The sequence below is a fragment of the Geotrypetes seraphini genome, chromosome 11 (assembly GCF_902459505.1).
Source record: "Geotrypetes seraphini chromosome 11, aGeoSer1.1, whole genome shotgun sequence".
NCBI classification, from domain to species: domain Eukaryota; kingdom Metazoa; phylum Chordata; class Amphibia; order Gymnophiona; family Dermophiidae; genus Geotrypetes; species Geotrypetes seraphini.
Genome location: NC_047094.1, coordinates 51,348,750 through 51,372,660, shown reverse-complemented (window position 1 = coordinate 51,372,660; position 23,911 = coordinate 51,348,750). Strand labels below are relative to the sequence as shown.

Sequence of the window (23,911 nt, the reverse complement as noted above, 5' to 3'; positions counted from 1 at the left end):
ACCCAAGTAGATATATGAAATCGATGGGACTAGATAATTTGGTACAAACTTGTAATTTGACAGATATTTGGCGAATACTTCATTTTAATGGACGGGAATTTTCTTTCTGTTCTCATGTTCATAATTCTTTTTCAAGAATATATTATATATTTATATCAAAACACCTAGCACATCAAGTAACACAAGCTGCCATTGATCCAATCATATTATCTGATCATGGTGGAGTGTGGATTGAAATTAAAATCACAGATCAAAATACAAATAGACCAATATGGAAATTTGATAATACATTGCTTGCTGATCCAATATTCTGTGAGAATTTTCAAACAAAAATGAAAGACTATTTTCAAATGAATGATAAAGATGAGATCTCTAGGGAAATATTATGGGATGCTTTTAAGGTATCAATAAGAGGACAAATTATTTCTTATTCGGCTTATCTTAATAAACAAAATAGAAAACAATTTTCTAATTTGGAAACAGAAATAAAAATTTTAGAATCAAAATTAATAGAAAAATGGGAATATTCTATACAACAAGAATTATTAAAACTTAAAGTAAAATACAATGAATTCTCATCAAAGATGATAAGAAAAGATTTATTCTCCCAGCAGGCATTGTATTATGGAAACTCAAATAAGTTGGGAAGAATATTGGCAAATTATCTCAAAGCAAAAAAAAAGAAATCAAAAATAATTGCTATAAAAAATGAAAAAGGTGACCCATTAACACAAATTGAACCTATCTTAAAACAATTTCTAAAATTTTATAAATCTCTTTATACTTCCGAGACTTATTTAAATAAAGAAAAAGATGGTTTAGAATTTCTGAAAATGTTAGAGGGTCCAAAAGTTCCTGAACATATAAAACGAAGTATGGAAGAGCCAATATCATTAAAAGAATTAGAAACAGCTTTGAAATCCCTTAGAGTTGGATCCGCTCCAGGTGGTGATGGATATACAGTGGAATTTTATAAAACATTTCAAAATTTATTATTACCCTATTTATTAAATCTTTTTCAATATCAACTTAATAAAGGAAGTATAAATGGCACTATAGCAGAATCTTTAATTATTGTTTTACCAAAGCCAAATAAAGATTCCACATTGGTTTCAAACTATAGGCCAATATCTTTAATAAATGTAGATGGAAAAATATTAGCAAAAATACTTGCATTAAGATTGGCTAATGCTCTTCCCCATATTATAGGTATGCCTCAAACAGGATTCGTTGCTCAAAGACATTCATCTCATAATACTAGATTAGCATTCCATATGTTATACTTAACAAAGAAAATGAATGAGCCTACTTTTGCTGTTTCTTTAGATGCAGAAAAGGCCTTTGATAGAATAGAATGGACATTTATGTATCAGGCTATGGAATGGTTTGGTATAAGTCCTGGATTCATACAAATGATACAAACATTATATAGCTCCCCCTCTGCTAGATTATATATAAATAATACATTTTCAGAAAAATTTAATCTACAGAGAGGAGTTAGACAAGGATGTCCCTTGTCTCCTTTACTGTTTGATATAGTTTTAGAACCCTTAATATTAGCAATCCAACAAGTAAAGGAAATACAAGGTATACCTCATTCAGATAGAGAATACAAAATATCAGCTTATGCTGATGATTTATTATTATATTTGAGGAATCCAGAATCCACCATTCCACAATTGCTTGAACTAATTGATAAATTCGGAAAGTTTTCAGGATATAAGATAAATTGGAATAAATCAGAAATACTTCCATTAAATGTACACTGTACAAAAGGTTTATTTAATACATTCTCTTTTGTTTGGAAGGAGGATACTATTAAATATCTTGGAATTTGGATTTCAAAAGATTTAGAAGACACAATGAAAATTAATGAAAAATGTTTATTACAAAAAGTGACAGAGATGTGTGAACAATGGAATCCTTTACATTTATCTTGGTGGGGAAGAGTACAAACAGTTAAAATGATGATCTTACCTGTAGTTTGTTACCAAATGGGAATGATACCAGTTTTCTTTCAAGATTCTTTTTATACAAAGTTAAATAAGGTATTGACAAAATTTATTTGGCTTGGGAAAAATCCCAGAATTGCTTTAGTGACATTACAAAGACCAATTGCGGAGGGAGGGGTAAATTTTCCCAACTTTTATAGGTATCATCAAGCCTATATTTTACGTCAAGGTATGTATTGGATCCTCCCAGAGCCCACTGATAATATTCCAGATTGGTTCTGGCTTGAATGGAGACTCATGTTTCCTTTACGTCTCAGTCATGTAGTTAGTATCAAAATGCCAAGGCTATACAAAGAACATAAAATATTCATGGATACATGGAAAACTTTAAGATATATAAGTAATCTAACTCCTATTCCAATTAGTAAATCAACAACTCAAACGATTTGGTTAAACCCCAAGATCAAAATAGGCGGTTTCAAAATAATCTGGAAAAACTGGATGACAGCAGGTATTCGTATTTTAGATGATATAATAAAAAATGGAAAGTTGCTGGAGTTTTCACAATTGCAACATAAATTTGATCTTAAAAAAACACAATATTTTAAATGGTTGCAATTGAAGCAATCCATTCAGGTAGGGTTCCCTGAATGGAAAAATCTTACTAATTATCACAGTTTGGAATTCATGTGTTTCCAGATTAAATCAACAGGTCATGAAGCTGCACAGTGGTATAAATTAATATCCGAATATATAAATAAAAAACCAAAAAATGGTCTTAGAGACATTTGGAGCATTGAGATAAAGCACCAAATTAGTGCATCTCAATGGCCACGACTTTGGTCTTGGAGGCTAAAATGTACGGTATCAGCATCTATGAGACAAACTTGGTTTTTTCTTTTACATAGAGCTTTCTGGACCCCTGTTCGATTACAAAAAATAGATAGCTCTAGGTCAAATAGATGCTGGCACTGTCATGTTGAAATTGGGACATTAGATCATCTTTTATTCTATTGTCCATTCATCTTAACATTCTGGAAATCAATCTGGCCCCAAATAAATAGGATGTTAGAAAATCCGGTAGCCTTGACATATGATACCATATTATTTGGAACAACTATGAGAGCAAAAAGTCAAATATCATCAAGTAATAACAAACTTCTTTTTATTTTAACTGGAATAGCAATAAAACAAATCACATTCAATTGGAAAAAACATGACAGATTAAATTATACATTCTGGTGGAATTCTGTATGTCATATATACAAAATGGAACTCACTATAGCAACACAAAAAGGACATGTAGATAAATTTCAAAAAATATGGAGACCATTAACTGAATATTGTAAAGAATGATTAATTTTCCCATGTTTAGAATTTGATTAGAAGAAAAAGAGATCATATCTCTAAATATTATATAATATATTAATACTAGATTTATAATATGAAATATGGATAAAATAACATTTAAAAATTTTATTCATGTATTACTGAATAGAAGGGAGGGGGGAGGGGATGGGATATTATTATATTAACTAAGAATTATATAAATTTAGTTTTCTGAAATATTAGTATGAATTTATATTGTTGATGTAACATATGAAAATGAATAAAGATTTCTCATTCAATATTGATAGGGAGGGAGAGAGGGAGGGGAGATTATTATATTCAATAATAATTATATTAATTTAGATTTCTTACATAATATTATAACTTTATAAAATATTGATTTTCTAAAGAAATTTTAAATTTGATATTAATCTAAGTTAATCAAGTGTGATTATTCAAGTTTATAATGAATTTATTTGAAACACTTGTTGTAACATAAGAAAATGAATAAAGATTTATAAAACAAAAAAGATGGTAGCAGGAGAGAACAAAAACCAAAAAGCTTATGCTTGAGCAGGTTGAGACTGAACTTCTCTCAGGAGTTTTAAGTTTGCTCTTTAGCAGAAATAAATTTTATCAACTGCTGAGGTTCAAAGAAAATAAATCTATTCCCTTGATAGGTCATTACACATTTACAGGGGAATCTGAGTACAAACGTCGCACCTAATTGCAGAACCCTTGGTCTCAAAATTAGAAATTGTTTTCTTCTCTTTTGGGTTATTCGTGACACGTCTGGATACATTCTCACTATTTTAGTCATAAATGGTACATCTTTAAACTTAAAAAACATTTTAAGCATCCATTCCCTGTCAGCATCTATAGCAAATTGTACAAGTAGCGTAGCAGTTGCCGGTATCTCTTCACCTGACCTCTCAAGGAAATTTGTCAAATCCAAACTATCAGCAGACAAATTCTGCTGGTTTGGTTTTTGAACAGATGCTCTAGTTGGTAAATAATATATTTTAATGAGAGGCGGATAGGAGGTTTCGGGAACTTTCAAAACTTCTTTCAAATACTTTTTAAATGTATCCTGCGCTGAGATAAGTGGTAATTTTGGAAAATTAATAATCCGAAGATTACTTCTTCTAGTCATATTTTCCAACATTTCTACCTTAAAATTAAGGTTTCCACTATCTCTTACCCAGACCGAAGCCTGGGACTCCACTGTTTTTATTCTTGTTTCATGTCCATCCACTTTATTTTCAACGCTGGATATCCTGTTTTTCATTTCCAAATTTTCAGACACAACAGAGGTATAACGTGTGGTAAGTTGCTGCATTTGGGTTCCCAAAGAGATTTGCAAACTAGATATTGCTTCCCAAATTGACTCCATATTGAAAACCTTGGGCCTCTGCAATGGTATCAGTTCAACACCCAGACTCTCTGATGAAAAAGTACCTGGAACTTCAGCAGGCGATGAAGTCAGTGTCAGGAAATCCTGAGGCAGTTTCTGTCCCAGCTCCTCCGAATGCACAGATGGTTGATTTGGCTTCACCCCTCCTCCTGCTGGGCCGATTCCCGATCTCAGCAGGTCTGGAGAGTAAACACCCCCGGGGCATTTCCTCCACCTTCGCCTGGTCAAACGCCCCCAAACAACTCGGAGGACTTAGTTCTTCCATCGACCGGTCAAACGCCCTCGGGCGACTCGGAGGACTCCGCTCTTCCGGAGTTATGGATGTTGCCTCGAGGGAGAGCTGTAACGCTTCAGCCAGCGTGTCTCTCCCAGCCGAGAAAGCCTCTGGCTGCGTTGGCGTCCCTCGCTGAAGAAAGGCGTCCATCAGGCCCGTTGCTGTTGGCAAAGATTCGTCGGGAAAAACCCGAAGTTTGGACTTTCGTTTCACCATTACAAGGTAACAGCAGTCCGGGAACATCTGTGGCGTCTAGCTCCAGCCACCCGCGGCCATCTTCCTTAAGCCACTCCCCCCCCACCTCCACATAAATGTCTTATATGGATCCTGACTAAATATTGTCTGAGACCTGTGCTGGCAGCCTGACACCTGGATATTCAATGCTGGTGCTAGACATGGCCTGGCACTTAATATCAGGGCCTGATTTTGCCTGTGGCAGTCTGTTTAAAGAAGCACTGACCACTATTGGCTGAATATCGACTAGATTGCCTTTTAACGATTTACAGTGTATATGGGTATTGTCCCTGTTACTAGCAAGGAAGCCTTGCCAGAAAAGGGAAATGGGGTTAAAACCCTTGAAAGTATTCCTAAACCTGCTAAGGAGAGTCCCAAAGCAGCTCCTAGGAATACTTATAAGCCAAGTCTTCCAGCAATGAAACTTCCTAAAGCCCTGCCTAAAGGAGGCAGATCTGGTTTAGCTTTACCTAAGCCAGTTATAGGAAAACAAGTAGAAAGACTACATCTCCCAGTAGGCATAGAGCCGGGAAAGGAAAGAGCAGGGCTGGAATACAAGCCACTCCCAATCAGGCTCAAATTGGTTTAGGCCAGGTGAAAAAGGTTCTGAGAGCAGTTTACCCTAACACATCTGCAGGGAGGATTAAACAGCTTTCTGCAGTGAGAGAAAAGGGAGTAACTTTCTCAAAGCAGGAGAGCCAGCTCCAGAAGCAGTTGGAGCACCAGCCTCAGAGTACACACTGGCTCCCAATCAAGCAAGCCAGAGCCAGTCAGCCAGTTTGCAAGTCACAGATTGCCAGCCCAGGGAATCTGGAAGCCACAGTTTACCTCCTGGCTACCAGACCAGGCAAAGGTGGGTGATATAGAAGTCACAGAGAGTGGTGAGACTGGGTTTGGGCAGGACATTGAGTTGGCTGATGAAGACTTTGCATATGATATAGAGATAGAGGAAACAGAGCAGCCCATTATTGAAAGTATGGAAACAAGCTAATCTTTTTCCTGTGTGGGAAGCTGGGAGGAAAACGTGGAATGTGTACTACCCAAGAAAAGGCTGGAAGTTTTGTGTTTGAAGAAAGCTTTATATTAGGAACAAGTTTTTTCTTTGCTCTTTTTTTTTTTTTAATTCTTTATTAATTTTTAGCCTTTCATCAAGTGTACAAATATCATAATAACAACACTTAATAAATCACTTGAAAATCTTATCATTATACTTACAAACATAGAAGAATCCCTCACCCCACCCTCCTTCCAACCCCATTGTTAATTATGGCACATAACCCCTCTTATATAACCCACCCCCCTCCCAACACTAAATGGTGTATATATTTGATTGAAAAATGGCATTACTCATGACAAAAAGATGTTAATGGCTCCCATATTTTTATAAAATTCTTATAATTTCCATTTTGTATCGCCAGTGATCTTTCCATTCTATAAAGGTGGCATAACGAATTCCACCAGAAATTAAAATTAAGTCTACTATGGTCTTTCCAGTTATTAGTAATATGTTGGATGGCAACTCCTGTCATGATCAATAAAAGTTTATTGTTACACGATGAAATCTGACTTTTTTCTCATAGACATTCCAAAAATCACAGTATCATAAGATAACGCTACATAATTTTCCAATAAACAATTTATTTGATCCCAGATTGAATTCCAAAAGGCTAAGATATAGGGACAGTAAAACAAAAGATGATCCAAAGTCCCTACATCAAGATTACAATGCCAACATCTATTAGACAAGGAACTATTTAATTTTTGTAATCTAACTGGGGTCCAAAAAGCTCTATGTATCTCTTTTGAGATATTAGGCTGGGAGCTGACAATTGTTTGTGTTCTAAATGCTGCCAGGATACCAGGTGATACAAACTCGAAGTAAGCCGATTTGAAGGTTTCGTTTTGATTTTTATTCAGTAAAGTATTCCAGAAAAATTGCACCTCTGACTTTGAACTGGTTGTTTTTCCATTATTCCAATACCAACCTCGCATAACCGCTCGGCTGAGGTTTATGTGCTCTGGGTAAGGCCACTTGCTGAGCCCAGCTTGGCCGCGTCAAGTCACAGTATGCAAGCTTAAATTGCTTGTACACTTTCCTATTTCAGTTAAAATGGAGCAGAGTTGATGCGAGGATAATGTAAGTTATGGGGAAAAAATGCAGGCTGGTGTCTTCGTTCATTGGAAATCATTTTAGAAGTAATGCAGATACTGTAATAGTTTTTAGAAGTTACAAGCTGCCCTTATAAAAGTTAGGTAAGTTAATCAAAAGAAGCATATGGCTTATTCAGAGGGAACATTTTTATTCTTTTTCTAGCAGAAACCTAGTTAAAGGATCATTTGAATTATGTGTTACCTGATAATTTTCTTTTAGTCCACCAGAATAGTCCAGAACCTGTGAGTTGTGTGTCCATCAAGCAGTGGATAGAAACAGAGAAAGAAAGTTCTGTGTGATTAGCCCCTTAAGAGCACTGTGCAATCTCAGTATTTCAAATGGCCAAGCAATGGAGCTAAATAAGAACATAAGAACATAAGCAGTGCCACTGCTGGGTCAGACCACAGGTCCATCCCGCCCAGCAGTCCGCTCCCGCGGCGGCCCAACAGGTCACGACCTGTCTGAATCACCCCTTGGTTTCAGTACCCTACGATCCCTTTGTCCCTCAGGAATCCGTCCAATCCCTGTTTGAATCCCTGTACTGTATTCTGCCTGATCACTTCCTCCGGGAGCGCATTCCATGTGTTCACGACCCTTTGGGTGAAGAAAAACTTCCTTGCATTTGTCTTGAACCTATCCCCCTTCAGTTTCTCCGAGTGCCCCCTCGTACCTGTTGTCCCTCCCAGTCTGAAGAACCTGTCCCTATCCACCCTCTCTATGCCTCTCAGGATCTTGAAGGTCTCTATCATATCTCCCCTGAGCCTCCTTTTTTCCAGAGAGAAGAGACCCAGCTTATCCAGCCTCTCGGCGTATGGGCAGTTTTCCAGCCCTCTTACAAGCTTCGTTGCTCTCCTTTGGACTCTCTCAAGTACCGCCATATCCTTCTTGAGGTGTGGCGACCAATACTGAACGCAGTATTCCAGGTGCGGGCGCACCATCGCCCGATATAGTGGCATGATGACTTCCCGCGTCCTGGTTGTGATACCCTTCTTTATGATGCCCAGCATCCTGTTGGCTCTTTTCGACGCTGCTGCGCACTGTGCGGATGGCTTCATTGATGCATCCACTAGCACACCCAAGTCTCTCTCAAGTCCGCTGTCTCCCAGCAGTGCCCCCCCCATTTTGTAGTTGAACAACGGGTTCTTGTTTCCTATATGCATGACCTTGCATTTCTCAACGTTAAAGCGCATTTGCCATTTGTTTGCCCAGTCTTCCAGCTTGTCCAGGTCCCTTTGCAGGTCCTTACATTCCTCCCTGGTCCTAACCCTGCCGCAGAGTTTGGTATCGTCCGCAAATTTTATAACTTCACATTTTGCCTCCGTTTCCAGGTCGTTGATAAATATGTTGAAGAGCAGTGGCCCCAGCACCGATCCCTGCGGCACACCGCTCGTGACTCCCCGCCAGTCAGAATATTGGCCCTTCACTCCGACCCTCTGCAGTCTACCCGACAGCCAGTGCTTAATCCATCTGTGTACATCCCCGCCCACCCCGTGGTTCCACAGCTTCTTAAGCAGCCTTTCATGTGGCACCTTGTCAAAAGCCTTTTGAAAATCGAGGTAATCTTATACTTCCTGTTAAATGTTATAGTCATCTCTTACTTTCATTTAGAAGGCATAGCAGTAGTGAACTGACATCCAGTTATCCAACTGGGTTAGAAGCTGTCCTAAATCCAATGAGAAAACTAGAGGAATTGCCAAGTAGAAACACTTTACGTATAGGTCGTAATCTCCTTTACCTCTTCTCCAGGTTTAGCCATGCTTTCAAGATTAATTTTTATTACCGTCCAGTTGTTTTTTTCCCCTAAATGTATCTCTATTTTCTTTAAAGATTGTAGGTTTCCTTTCTTTTTGTACTGGTAATTATTTGTACGTATACACTGTATGTTTATTTGTATAAAGTTGTTTTATTGTTTGTTTCCTAATTTTAAACTTGCATATGCATTGAAGAACTTGACATTGCATGCACAACAAATTTTTAATAAACTTGAAACTTGAAATTGGAAATGATAAAAGAAAATACAGAATGGAATTCAAGTAGGCAGGGCTTCTGAATTGGCATGGTTGGACTAAAAAAAAGAAAATTATCAGGTAAAAGACAAAGTGAAGTTACTCACCTGTGGCAAGTGTTCTCCGAGGATAGCAGGACACATTCTTACATGTGGGTGCTGTTATCTATGGAGCCCCAGTGCAGATGCTGCAGAGCATACTGATAATTCCAGAAGCCTTTGGCAAGTCCAACTGTGAATTCACACAACCCTTCCTATCTGCACAACTTGCATGGAACTTGCAGTTTGGTAAAAACATTTAGAACATATGAATTCAACTCCTAGGGAAAGTGGGAGAGTATTTAAGAATACTTGTCCTGTTGTCCTCGGAGAACACCTACTACAGATGAGTAACTTTGTTTTCTCCAAAGTCAAGCAGGAAAGAGATTCTCACATGTGGGAATCCCTACCTTCCAGGCTCATAGAAAACAAAAATCAATGGTCAATACTAGGACTTACAATGGCAAGGCCAACCAAAACTAGTAACACCAGCAAGAAAAACAGTCCTTTTGTGAAGGTAAAACCTGGAACAGATAAGAATGGTCCAAGGAGAATGGAGTTGGAGTTCTGTAGAATTGTCTTACCAAATGAGCTGTCAAATCGGATATTCTGCTCAAGGCAGTAATGAGATATGTATATGTGAAAACCACATTGCAGCTTGCAGATCTCTTCAATAGAGGCTTACCTCAAGTGAGCTACTGACATTGCCATGGCTCTGACACTGTGAGTCATGATACGACCCCTCTATAGTCAGTCAAGCTTGGGAATAAATGAAGGATATGCAGTCTGCTAGCCAGTTGAATAAGGTATGTTTTCCAATGTCTGCCCCATCCTCTTTTGATAAAAAAAACAAACATATAATTTGCTCCAGATAGAATGCTAAGGCTGCTTGCAGTCCAAAAGGTATACAGTGTACTTTCATCAGGATGGGCATGCAATGTTGGAAGAACAATTGACTGATAAGATGCAACTCCAACACTACCTTAGGAATTGGAATTTTCTTCTATTTTTTTATTTTATTTTTTTGAGGGAAGCATAGAAACCTCAATAAAGTATGGTGAACATCCTGTTGGTCTATTTGACAAGGATAGCAACATTGATGGTACAGTGGTAGTCCAATTCTGTAGAGAGAGGAAATTGCTAGTGGAGGCATGGCGATGGAGAGAGAGATCTCCCAGCTCTGAAACATAATATCTTTGACAGATTGTGAAGAGACAATGTAAGAAACTCCTGAGGAGGTTCATCAAAATCCAATGGCTGAAGGAGGTGCACTGTAGGCGCAATAGAAGACTCCAATCAAACGATCGTTGAGTGGAAGAGAGGTATTGCAAAGATTGTGGAATGTGCGAGCTGTTGTAGCAGAGAAAAACTGCGAAAGACAAATTCACTCACACAGAGTGGATACTGTTGGTAAAAGGAGTGGTGTCAACAGACACAGACTCAAATGATAGATAAAAATGTTTCCAAATAAATAAGGAGATCCCAGCTTAACAGGCTCTACACCCAGAGTGAATCCTTTTGTTCAGAAGCTTGGCTTGACAAGAAACAGAGTTGGTATGATGGGCAGAATAGGTGATCCATTTTTAACAAGTTCTACATCCCTGATGGATTCCTGAAGTACAGTGACAGAAAGAAGCAGCAGAGGTGTTCCATGATTAGTAGGCTCTACACCCATGAAGGAATACCTCTGATGTATAGGATTACTCATGATAAGCAGAAGAAGGGATCCAACTTTGAAAGACTCTATAGCAATAGTGGAACCTTCTGAGTCGACTGAAGTCCAGAAATTCTGGCAGGCGATGAAATAGGATATAGTGCTCAAAATCAGCCAAGTTCTTTACAAGCTGTCTGGGATAAAAAGACAGAGTAGTTGAAATTGAGAACTCTGTTGGCCAACATAGAGGTCTGGTAAAGATGGCATCCAAACTTATCCATAGTCCAGTCGTCACATCTGGTGGTGCAGTGACATAGACTCTGGAGCTGGAAGCTTTCAAGAGTGGATTTAACCAGCAAAGACTGATGTGACCATTGCGGTTTATCAAGTCCAGGACAAGATTGTATTAAGTAAAGAGAAAATGATGGCGTCAATGATAGGCATGCATCAAGAGATTCTATGCTAAAAATGCCAGTGATGCTGGTGATGATATTGATGACTGTCGATGCTCTCTGGTATTGAAAGGAATCGATATCACTCAGAAGATCAATCCGTGAAAAGGAGGCACCGGTACCTTATGCTGCTGCAGGTTGTTAAAGCGTTGGTAACCTCAAGAGGCAGCAGGCTTTAGAAATGACAGCCTCTATCGATTTAGAAGCAGGCTTCTTCCTCAATAAGTGTTGTACAGCATTATAGAAGCATCAATGTACAAGCTTATCAGGGATTTTCAGATATCCACCCAAGTAACATATCTCATGATGGTAGGAATCCTCATTACTCCCAGCCTGGCATTTTCAATTTTTTTATATAAATACCTTTTTCTAATAAATACTTTATGTCCCTACGCCAACGCGTTTTGCAATACTTTCTCAAAGACAGGGGAATCTTAACTCATAATTTTTTTTTTTTTTTAATTTCTTTATTCTTTTTCAAACTTACATCAAGTGCACAAAAAGAACAACATGAAATACTATCGTATAACACTTGAACATCATACATTATATTCTTAATATGTAAATTAATTAAAAACCCTCCCCCTCCCATCTTTCTATACAATCATTAAAACTATCATATTCCTTCAAAATTTCAATTTTGCTACATCTTATCTTCCAATCTCTCCCCCCTATGTATATTATCAAAGAAAAATGATGCCTATTCACTACAAAAATCAACCATCGGTCTCCATATCTTTAAAAAATTTTTATAACTTCCTTTCTGTATTGCAATTGCTCTTTCCATCTTGTAAATATGACATAGGGAATTCCACCAAAACGTATACATGCAGCCATGTCATGCGAAACGTGTCGGCAAGGGGACATAACTGCTTATAATCTAAGTTTAAAAAAACTTCATATATTATATTTATAAAACAGTTTAAAAAGCATTTCTGACAAAAAGAATTTATATAAAAAAATTGAAAATGCCAGGATTCCTACCACCATGAGATATGTTACTCGGGTGGATATTTGAAAATCCCTGATAAGCTTGTGCATTGATGCTTCTATACTGCTATACAACACTTATTGAGGAAGAAGTCTGCTTCTAAATTGATTAGGGACTCCTTTTACGAAGGCGTGATAGGGCCTTAACGCGCGGAATAGTGCGCGCTAAATTGCCACGTGCGCTAGCCACTACCGCCTCCTTTTGAGCAGGCAGTAGATTTTTGGCTAGCACGTGCTAATCCAGTGCGTGTGCTAAAACGCTTAGCGCACCTTCATAAAAGGAGCCCTAAGAGAAGAAATAAGGGTGTACTGATAAGCCTGTATCGATGGCATCAAGGAGAGGCATGCATCAAGAGACTCAATGCGAGATATGTGATGCTGATTATGATGTTGAAGAAGTCAATGTCGATGAATCGGTACCGCTAGGAATTGGTACCGCTGAAAAAAGTCCATCTTGCTGGCTTCCTAACCCCAGGCCTAATATCTTCTTAGAGAAAATAAAATGCAGGAAGAAAAGGAATAAATGTTTGGGAAGGCTTGTTAATTAATTTTTTTATTTTTTTTTTTAGCCCTGGAAGATTGGAAAGAGATCCAGCAGGAAAGACAAAGCAGCACGAGTTGAATGAAAAGAAGGCCGAAAAACCATCAATGCCATCGGCGGGGACAAAAGCTTCAAAAACACTCACAGGCCCTAAAGATGAAGATAAAGAAATTTAATTAAAATTGTAAAGGATTAAAAAGAAAAAACAACTAACAAGAAAGAAGTAATGATATGTATTCTTCACTCCACAGAAAACAAAAAAACTGGTGACCTTGTGAGCCTGCGTCGGGTGGGAAGGCACTTACGCATGCACGGTGTGGGCCGTCTTAAAGCTTTCTAAAGCTTAAAGTGACAGTACACTTTACCACATATCCATGGATGACATCACCCACATGTGAGAATATGCTACCTGTTTGTCCTAGGATAATATTTCTCTCTCTGTGGAATTCACTGAATAATCGCTTTGGACCAATACCTCTATAATTAATGCCATTCTGGTGGAGTTCTCTTACCACTATATCTGGTTTTCTGGCATCGTGGTGGAGATGTCCCAAGTGATCATAGCCAATGAATAAGACAAGCCATCTTGTTATGCCTTTCTGTATAAAAATTTTCCACCAACAGCACTTTATAACCAGCCATGAGATGAGTAACTGTTTCTAGGTTTCTTATAGAATCTATAGATGTTTGTTGCACCAGTTTTTTCAATGCTTGCTGTAAAGCATCTTGGCCGTAGATCACTGTCCTGGGTTGCAACTATCAATTGCTCAGCCTTAAGTTTCAATTCACTTCTCCTTAACCATTCATGTGTCCGATGTTAATCCATGAATTGTTCCTGTATTTTCGTTGTACCTATGCATTGGCCATTTCTTGTTTCTCTCCTGCTGATTCCGTTTCTTGAAACTTTTTTTTCTCTTCCTTCGCAAATTCTTTTGCTTCCTTTCCTTTTGGTACAGATGCTTATTAGATCGGAATGTTTGTCCAAGTTTAATGATGGAACTAGATTCTGGAGATTTCCTTTCACATTTGGGCTTTTAAGAATTGTTTAGAATTTGTTTAATGCTATTAATATGAGTTCTGATTTTTTAATGTTTTGTTTTAACTTGTTTTAATTTTATGTTTATTATGTCTTAATCCATATGTATGTTTGCTTTGTAATCTGCCTTTGATGTTTTTCAAGAGGATGGACTAAATAAATAAGTAAATAAATAAAGTCCTGACTCGTGCTAAATCTGGGATTATTTTACCCTACTACCACACAATCACCAGGCCAGTTCTTCCAATTTTACCTTCCTTATTTCTGCCCTGCCCAATCAAACATGATAAGACAAATGATGAGATTTATATTTTGCGCACCAAGTTGCATGTGCTGCTAAAGCCAATCGAATATTCTTACTATGAATAGGAATTAGAAATCAAAACAATTACTGCAAATTCTGAAATGACAAGTAGTTCCTCAAGACTCACAATTAGAGAGTTGCGCGGGGACAGAAATCCCACCCATCCCCGCCAAAGTCCCACCCATCCCCGTGAGGACTCCCATCCGTCCCCGCGAGGAATCCCCTACATCCCCGCCCGTCCCTATAAACTTCAGAAATAGTTATTTCAGTTAATTATGCTACTGAATTAAAGACTCTGGTAGAAACCCATTTAAAAATAAGCAAAAAGACTTTATTAATTTGGAAATATTAATTGGGAAGAATACATACTTTGTAAATGGGTTTCTACCAGACCCTCTAATGTTTATAAATTTTTATCAACACAACTAATATACTACTTTATCCTGAAGCAAAAAAAAAAAAAAAAAAGAATTTTTTTCTTACCTTTGTTGCCTGGTTTCTGCTTTCCTCATGTTCTCATTCAATTCCTTCCATCCACTGTCTCTCTTCTCTCTGTGTCTTCCATTTGCTCTGTTACTGTGCCTCTCCCTTTCTCCCCCCTTCCAAATTGAAGCTGCTGTAAGAAGGTAATTTAGATTCGCGGCTACAGGGCAGGGAGGTTTGTCGGCCGGGCCTGTTGTCGGTCGATCGGGGAAGCGCCACAAAGGTCCTTTCAGCGTCCTTCTCCACCCCTTTGTCTTCCCCATGTCCTTTCAGCGTCCTTCTCCCCCCTCTGTCTTCCCCATGTCCTTTCAGTGTCCTTCTCCCCCCTGTCTTTCCCATGTCCTTTCAGCGTCCTTCTCCCCCCCGTCTTCCTATGTCCTTTCAGCATCCTTCTCTATCCCTTTGTCTTCCCCATGTCCTTTCAGGGTCCTTCTCCCCCCTCTGTCTTCCCCATGTGCTTTCAGCATCCTTCTCCCCCCTCCTGTCCTCCCCATGTCCTTTCAGGGTCCTTCTCCCCCCTCTGTCTTCCCCATGTGCTTTCAGCATCCTTCTCCCCCCTCCCGTCCTCCCCATGTCCTTTCAGCGTCCTTCTCCACCCCTTTGTCTTCCCCAGTGCTTTCAGTGTCATTCTCCCCCCTCAGTTTTACCCATTTCCCTTAAGCGTCTTTTCTTCTCCACTCCACCTTTCCTCCCTTTCTCCTTCCCTGCCCCTTACCTTTATGGCGCTTCCCCACCCGACCGACAACAGAACAGGCCCGGTCGGACAAACCTCCCTGCCCTGTAGCCGCGGATCTAAATTACCTTCTTACAGCAGTATTGAAGCTGCTGTAAGAAGGTAATTTAGATTCGCGGCTACAGGGCAGGGAGGTTTGTCGGCCGGGCCTGTTGTCGGTCGATCGGGGAAGCGCCACAAAGGTAAGGGGACCTGACCGGCTGTGCACACTCCCACCACCATGGCTGCTCCCGGGGCGGACCGACCCCCGCTTTGGTACGCCACTGCCTTCTCTCTACCTGCCCTGCCGCACACAGCCGACCGGAAGTCTTCCCGATGTCAGCGCTGACATCGGAAGAAGGGAGGGCTTTGCTTAAGCCCTCCCTCCGACGTCAGTGCTGACATCGGGGAAGACTTCCGATTGGCTATGTGTGCTGCAGCAGGGCAGGCAGAAAATGAAAGACGAGGCCTTGCAGCAGGGCAGGTAGGAAAGGCATTGAACCCCGCAGGATCCCCGAGAGCATGAGGGGCGTCCCCACGGGATAACCGCGACCCTAGGGGTATCCCCACGGGATCCCCGTGACCTGTTCCCATGCAGCTCTCTACTCACAATCCCTAGGATATAAACTCAAGAGACAATTTGCCTTGGAAGTCAATGAAAGGGATGGCTGGCACGTTGCTGCGGGACCTATTATCCTTGCTGTGTTCACTGCTAAGCCATCTCCATGTTTATTTGTTACCAAGCTATCAGCAAGAAATGGTACAAACTTGCTTCAACATTCCAAAACAAATCAGGCAAAGTACATGTTTATGTCCCTACTTACAATCTCACTCAGGCTCATCATGACCTTATATAAATTCAATTCTTTAAAAAATCTGGAAATCACAATTAACAAAGCTCTTTTTACCTTTTTGGCTGCTAGTAGCAATTCCACTGCTCTTTCAAACTGTCTGTGTTCAATAAAAAAATCAGAGCAGCGTGCAAGCAGGGCTGGGTCCGATTTCTCATCTAGATCTTCAGCTATTAGCTGAAGGGCACCAAATTGCTGTGTAGCAAAAGCCAGCTCCAGTGCCTTGGAGAAGTGTCCTGCCTGAAAAATTAAACATTTTATTTTCATAATACTCTGACAAAGATTTTTTTTTTAAAGAGTGACCAAACAAGAACGCTGGATTTGAATTGTGTGCCATTATTTTATGGTTGAGTTAGCAGCACTGTTCTTATAAGTTCTGTTTTTGTTGTGGTTAGTTATGTAGAGCTATACAATGGAACAATGAGTTTTGATTGTCAAAAATTACAAGATGGTGAATGTTACACAGAGACTGCCACTGCCTGCCAACGTTTCGTGGATATAGCAATTGGTCCACTGCTTCAGGGCTAAAGGTTTGGAAAATCTTTGGCAGCTGAGAACAATGCTTGGATGCTTCTGCCTTTAGCCCTGAAGCAGTGGACCAATTGCTATATCCACGAAACGTTGGCAGGCAGTGGCAGTAATTTGGCAGCATGACAGCACACAAAACAAAATGCTGAGATAAGTGCCTAGTTGCTAGTTTTTTCAGACTAAGGAAGTGTTGCATCCATTGCTATAAAAAAGCAGTCATCTTAAATATTTATAAAAATTATTTAAAAAGTATGTAAAGATATTTATTATAAAATTATTTGAACTATTTATTATAAAAAGTATTTACTCTCAGGTTTTTTTGGCCAATGATTAGAGCCACGGAGCAAATGAAAACCACACTGAAAGTTAAGTCTGTGATAGGACTGAGCGTGGGCTCCTATTCTGAGGCCTTTTCCTGAGTGAATCATTGTGAGAAAAAGTTCTGAAAAAGTTTTGAAAAAAAGTTCTGTGAAAAAGTTTGGGAAAATGAGTTTTGGTGGTTGCAGCTTCTTCATAAGTGGTATTATCTTATATTTTTGGTAGCACATTCAATTATAAACAGGAATTATTCCCTACTAGAAATCAAGTAAAATATTAGAAATTTTGCATATAACAAAGTTTTATTTTCATTATAGAAAGGTGTAGCTACTTCTTAGAATGTTAATTTCAGATTTTTTTTCCCCAAAATAAAGCTTCAATAAGTTAGGAACTTTGTTACTAGAGGAGCCCAGTGAGGGATAATGCTGTGTTACACATGGTTGAATTTGCATGTGCAACACAGAAATTTTATCATCGTATTTTGAACAGTCAAGGTAATGTTATCAGATGGAGCCCAGTGCAGAAAGATTCCCTTAGCTTTATAAACTTGAAGAAGGGGGGAGTCACGTGATGTGCTGAGCCAAGCAGGACGTGCACTGCTCGAGCTCCAGGGCCCCGGGTCCCACCGCGCCCTACCTGCCCCTGAATCTAGCTTTTACCTCCGCCATTTAGGATCGGGTGGTGTATGGAGCGCTTCCTCCAGTCTCCTGTCCCTGCGATGAGCGTCAAATCGAGCTGCGGAATGAAGGAACGCGAGGTGAGAGCATCGCGTTCGGAATCCAAGATGGCGGTGGCGGCGGCTGAGGAGGGCTCCGCGCTTCCGTTATCGGCGGCTCACATTGAGGCGTTGTCCGCCTCGGTGGTGCGGGCCCTGGATGCCCGTTTCGACCAGCTTTCTGTCCAGCTGACCACCATGGAATCACTGCTGTCTGATACCACTCGCCGCACTGGGGAGCTGGAGACCCGTGTTGCACACGTGGAGGAGGCCCACTCTGCTTCTGCCGTGGATCTCTCATCTTTGAAAGCACAACTTCGGCGCCAGGAAGATAAACTTGAAGATTTGGAAAATCGCTCGAGGCGCAATAACTTGCGCCTGATCGGACTGCCTGAGGCGGTTTCCGATTTTCGCCTCCTCACCACCTTGGAGTCCTGGCTCCAAGCAGAGTTGCTGCTTCCTGCAGGGATGGGGCCCCTTCGAATTGAAAGAGCAAGTCGGGCCGAAGACCATACCCGGGCACAGGTAACCATTTTTAAAGTTCTCAACTCATCTCATAAAACTGAGCTCATGCAACACTATCGGCGGAAGCGTAACACGCTCACCTATGATGGGGCTCCGGTCCGTCTATTCCAGGACTATTCCCCAGCACTCCAGGAGTGGTGGCGACGGTTCTCCAGGGTTTGTACGGCTTTGATTGAGCGCAAGCAACGTTTCCAGCTCTCTTATCCTGCACTCCTGAAGATTTGGACTGCTACCGGGTGGAAGAGCTACACCTCGGCGGAGGATGCACAGGCCTACTTGGATGCTCTTCCGGGGGAGAGTGGACCTTCCTCTGCCCCTTGAGGTTTCTGTGCTCCTGTTCTGTCCCTACCTGGATCTACTCCTGGACCTCTTCTTTCGGGGGGCTCTTTGTTTGGATTTGCTGGCGTTGGGCCCTCGGCAGAAGTCCCCCCCCTTCCTTTGGATCTCAGTGTGTATCTGTGTTGCTGTGGTGCAACTCCCTGCACTTGGCTTCCCTTGATGCTATGTGGGGTGGTTACGACCCTTGCTGGCTTGGGGATCCCTGTGGACTCCTGGATCACTTTTTTGCACAGTTTGTTTGTAGTGGATCTTGTTACGGGTGCATCTAGATTGTTTGGGGGGTTTGCTTGTGGGGGGCGGTTGTCTGTTTCTTTGGGGAATGTTTTCTTGCGGGAGTCCTTTATTTGACGGAGGACTGCTTGACCCTATCACTTTGCTTTTCTTTTGTTAAGTGTGTCTGTGTGGGAGTGGGTATGGGGTGGTAGGTGAGTGGCTGGTGTATTGTGTATGTGCCTGAGGGATTACTGCTATGTTTCGCTTCTAGGGGCGGGTGGGGTGGGGGGGATTGGGGACCCTGTTGACATCTTTGTGTGGCTCCCTCTCCACTCCACGTCTGTTGACTGGGGTGCGTGTTTGTAGTTGGGTTGCTGGGTATTTTGGGGGGTTTTGGGTGGCTGGGAATGGGTGGGGGTTGGTTTCTGGTATTTATTGCTTGCTTTGTTTTTGACTTACTATTTGTTTTCTTTCAGGTTGTGCTAGTGGTATGGGTTCTATGCTCTGGCGGGTGGCTGGGCCCCTGGGGCAATTCCTGCTCTTTCTTTTGTCTTATCTATGCTGCTTCTGTCCTGACTTCCTGACCTGAGTACCTCTTTTAGACTAACCTCTTGGAATGTAGGGGGTATTACGTCTCCGGTAAAGCGGTCCAAAATATTGGCGGCCTTACAGCGTTTTCGCTCAGATATTGCTTGTTTACAGGAAACTCGCTTGACTGACTCGGAACACCTTAAACTGGCCCGCTCCTGGGTGCGGTATATTTTGCTTCCTCTCAGGGCCGCTATGGTGGGGTAGCTGTGTTGGTCCACAAATCTTCGCCTTTTGGGGTGCAGGTACTTGACAAGGCTAGTGATGGGAGATCCTTGCTTTTGCGCCTCACTTTGGGTGCCCGATCCTATCTTTTACCTGTAGCGTACGGCCCCCAACTCGGGGGAATCAGCCTTCCTTCAACGTTTGCTTTAACTTTGTTCTCGCTTTTCTGGGGATTCCCTTCTCATTTTGGGTGACTTTAACTTGGTCCTGCGCCCGTATTTAGATAAATCTGGAACCTTAGTTGCCTCTTTGGGGTCTAAGGGTCGCCTTCTTTCGGACTTTTGTGATACTCTTTCTGTGATAGACCCTTGGCGTCTTTTACATCCTGAAGTCCGTGATTATACCCATCTCTCTAGGGCCCATGGGACCTGGTCCCGAATCGATCATATCTTTTTGTCTTCATAGTTGTTCCCCTTTGTCCAGTCGGCGGAGATTGGTCCTCTGAATATTTCAGACCATACTCCGATTTGGGTAGATGTTTCTCTGGATTCCGAATATCTTCGGACGCTGTCTTGGCTCTTTCCCGCCTATCTTGCTAAAGATAAAGAATTTCAAACCTTTTTGCAGGCCCAATGGGAGGACTACTATACTCACAATGCTGCCGACTTGACTGATCCAACTTTGTTTTGGGAGGTTGGTAAGGCGGTGATTCGGGGACATATTATTTCTTTTTTGAGTGCTCGTAACAAGCAAATTAATAAGGGCATCATCAACCTGGAGCGGGCTCTCCGAGTGGCCAAACGGTATTTTCATTTGCATCCCTCCCGGGAGACTCGAGAAGGCTACCTGTCTACTCAGGAGGCTTTAAATTAGTTGCTTCATTCTCGCTCCCAACGATGGTTGGCTTTCCATAAACATCGCTTTCAACTTTTGGCAACAAACCTGGGCGTCTTATGGCCCGTATAGTTAACGCTGAGACTAATAGGAAATCGATCTTGTCTCTCCGGACCCCAGGTGGGGGGGTGGTGGTGTCCAGAACGGTTGATATTTCCGGAGTGCTTTGTGACTTTTTTAGCAGGTTGTATGCTGCTCCTGATGACGTTTCTCCGGAATTATTGACGGACTATCTTCAGTCTTCTGGTCTCCCTCGCCTGTCAGACGAAGTAGCGTCTTCTCTTAATAGCCCCTTTAGGGCGGCTGAATTGGAATCTGCTATTAAAGCTCTTCACCCTGATAGAGCTCCTGGCCCAGATGGCTTTTCGGGTGACTTTTATCGACTTCTTTCTCCTCATCTTTGTGGCCCTTTCCTGGCTTATTTTAACGCTGCTATTGCCCGGGGCTCTTTCCCACGTTACGCCAATGAGGCCCTCATCTCATTATTGTTGAAGTCTGGCAAGGAGGCTGACTCCCCGGGATCCTATCGTCCCATCTCCTTGATCAATGTGGATCTTAAGCTTTTTGCCCGCATGTTAGCTGATTGTCTTGCTCCTCATCTTCCTGAGTTTATTCATGAGGATCAAGTTGGGTTTGTCCGGGGGCGTCAATCAGTCTGTAATGTCCGTAAGGTTCTCTTTGCACTTGCCCACTGTCATTCCCATCAGATTCCTGCTCTGTTTGTCAATCTTGATGCTTCTAAGGCATTTGATGGTGTCTATTGGTCTTTCTTGTTTCGTACCCTGGAATATGTTGGGTTGGGGGGCTTTTACCTTGCGGCAATACGCTCTCTCTACTCTAATCCACGGGCTTCGCTTCTTGTTAACGGGACCCGTACAGATTCTTTTCCTATTCTTCGTGGCACCCAGCAGAGTTGCCCCCTTTCCCCCTTGCTGTTTCTTCTTTCCTTAGAACCTTTGCTGTGTACTCTTTGGGGATTTGTGGACATGAGGGGCCTCTGCGTTGATAGGATTGTTGAAGACACTGGCATTTGCGGATGACATGTTTTTGATTCTCACTAGGCCTGAAGCTTCTTTACTGACAGCTTTGGATCTCATTTCCAAGTTTGGCTTTTATTCTGGTCTGTCTCTTAATTGGACAAGTCCCTAGCCTTGCCTTTCCTGCCCGAGTTGCGTTCCCGATGGCAGGGTGTTTTTCCTCTCCGCTGGGCGGACTCAGCCTTGAAATACTTGGGGGTTCTTATCCCCCTGGACTTGTCCACTATGTATCGCTTGAATGTAGAACCATTGTTTCAGGCCCTTCAGAATAAACTGCAGCTTTGGGGTAGTCTCACCTTTTCCCTCCTGGGTCGGGTGCATCTTTACAACATGCTTATTGTCCCCTGTTGGCTTTATGTTTCCTCCCTCTTTATTTATCTTCTCGAGATGAGAGGCAATTTGTCCGCTTGGTTCAGCGATTTCTTTGGGAAGCAGCCTCGTCTGCCTTATCAGAGGGCCGCGGTTCCGTGGTACAGGGGCGGATTGGGTTTATTGAACCTTCGCTATTTGACTGTTGGTTATGGCATGCGCCACATTAATGATCTTTTTAGGGGTACTTCGGTGTTCACTAACACTTCTTTAGAACTATCCTGCTTTCGCTCTACTCACTTTAATGCCTATTTTCATTCTCTTCCTTCTCTTGTGCCTGAATATTTTTCTGCAAAAGTGCTTCACTGTCCCTTGCAGAAGGTTTGGCGCTGGATCTGTAAATTCCATGCTCTTTCTGCTTCTGTATCTCCCTTCCTGCCTATCCGCTTTAATGGCTCCTTCCTTCCTGGGATTGATGGGCCGAGTTTTGCTCGGTGGGAAACGAGGGGAATTAACTATGTATTTCATTTGGTTGATGATGATGGCACAATTAAGTCTTTTATGCACTTGCAGGAGGAGTTTGGTCTCCCTCCCACTGATTATTTTGCCTATATGCAAATTCATCATTATATTTCTTCTTTACCCTCTGGCTCTTTGACTGTCTCTTGTCAAGAGCTGTTATCTACGGCCTTCACTTTAGGCTCCCAGCTTCTAGTCCCCCTCAAATTCCATCATCGCCATTTGAAAGATGAGTCCCCCTTATTTGATTTTTCATCATTACGGGATGCTTGGGCACGCGACCTGGCAGTGGAATTGCCGGATGATGTGCTTCTGCATGCTATCCGTAGATTACCTGCCTTTAGGAAGTATACCACTTTCTGGGAACAGCATTATAAGTTGGTTTTCCGTATGTATATCTCCCCCAAGAGGGCTTATTTATCCCACCTGTGGGAATCTGCTGCCTGTCTTCGTTGTCAGGCTCCTGAGGCGGGCTTGGGACATATGTTTTGGACTTGCCCTAATGTTCAGGATTTTTGGACTGCTGTTTTTGTCTTTGTGGAGTGAATTTGGAACATCACCATCCGCCGCTCCCCTTTGTTATTGTTTGGCACTGTTCCTCATTATTTCCCTCGTGTGAGGGGAGCTGCCACCTTCCTTAAATGGACTGTTCTAGTGGCCCTGAAGTGCCTTTAACTTACCTGGCTTGAAGCTGCGGCTCCAGATTACTCACTTTGGAAATGCCGGATGATTTCCCTCCTGATGTGGGAGCGCCGAGATGTGATCAACCTGTCTTCTCCTACAGGCTGTACTTTTCAGCGTACCTGGGAGCCGTTATGGACAACTATGACCCCGCTGGCTCGTAGCCGCTTGTTGAATTGTTGATTTTTTGCATTCTGGTTCCCTATGTTTCTTTAGTTAAACCTGACGATGTTTGATTTTCTGAATGTGTATTGTTTGAACGGAGGACCCTGGGGAGGGGGGGTTTATTTATTTTAGGGAGGGTTGTGTTGGGATTGGGGGGATTATTTAGGGAGGTTAAGTTCTATGGTGTTGGGAACTGTTATTTAAACTGCTGAGCTTGCTTGTCTTTGGTTTATTTCCTATTTGTTGAGCTCAATAAAATACATTTGAACATAAACTTGAAGATGTTTAGGGAATAATTCTATTAAATGGGCACTAACATTTACAAGAAAAAACAGCAAAGGTAACCTGTGATACTCAGTTTCTTTATTTTTATTAAGACTCGACACGTACATGTTTCAGCCACTATGGCCTGCCTCAGGAGTCTGAATCTTGAACTTATAAGAACATAAGAACATAAGCAATGCCTCCACTGGGTCAGACCCGAGGTCCATCT

At 41.6% G+C, this 23,911-nt stretch overlaps 2 protein-coding genes across 4 annotated transcripts in view; one reads left to right on the top strand and one right to left on the bottom strand.

Annotated features, from left to right (window-relative positions):
- Positions 1 to 14,260, top strand: part of TELO2 (telomere maintenance 2) — a 134,488-nt gene extending 120,228 nt beyond the window's left edge. Inside the window, exon 21 of the mRNA XM_033914598.1 lies at positions 13,065 to 14,260. Within this exon, the coding sequence (XP_033770489.1) occupies positions 13,065 to 13,117 (53 nt within the window). The 3' untranslated portion in view covers positions 13,118 to 14,260. The remainder of the gene's footprint in view (positions 1 to 13,064) is intronic.
- IFT140 (intraflagellar transport 140) overlaps positions 1 to 23,911 on the bottom strand; it is a 478,284-nt gene that overhangs the window by 23,213 nt on the left and 431,160 nt on the right. For all 3 annotated transcript variants that reach the window (XM_033914590.1, XM_033914591.1, XM_033914593.1), the window contains exon 25: positions 16,480 to 16,662. In XM_033914590.1, the coding sequence (XP_033770481.1) occupies positions 16,480 to 16,662 (183 nt within the window). The remainder of the gene's footprint in view (positions 1 to 16,479; positions 16,663 to 23,911) is intronic.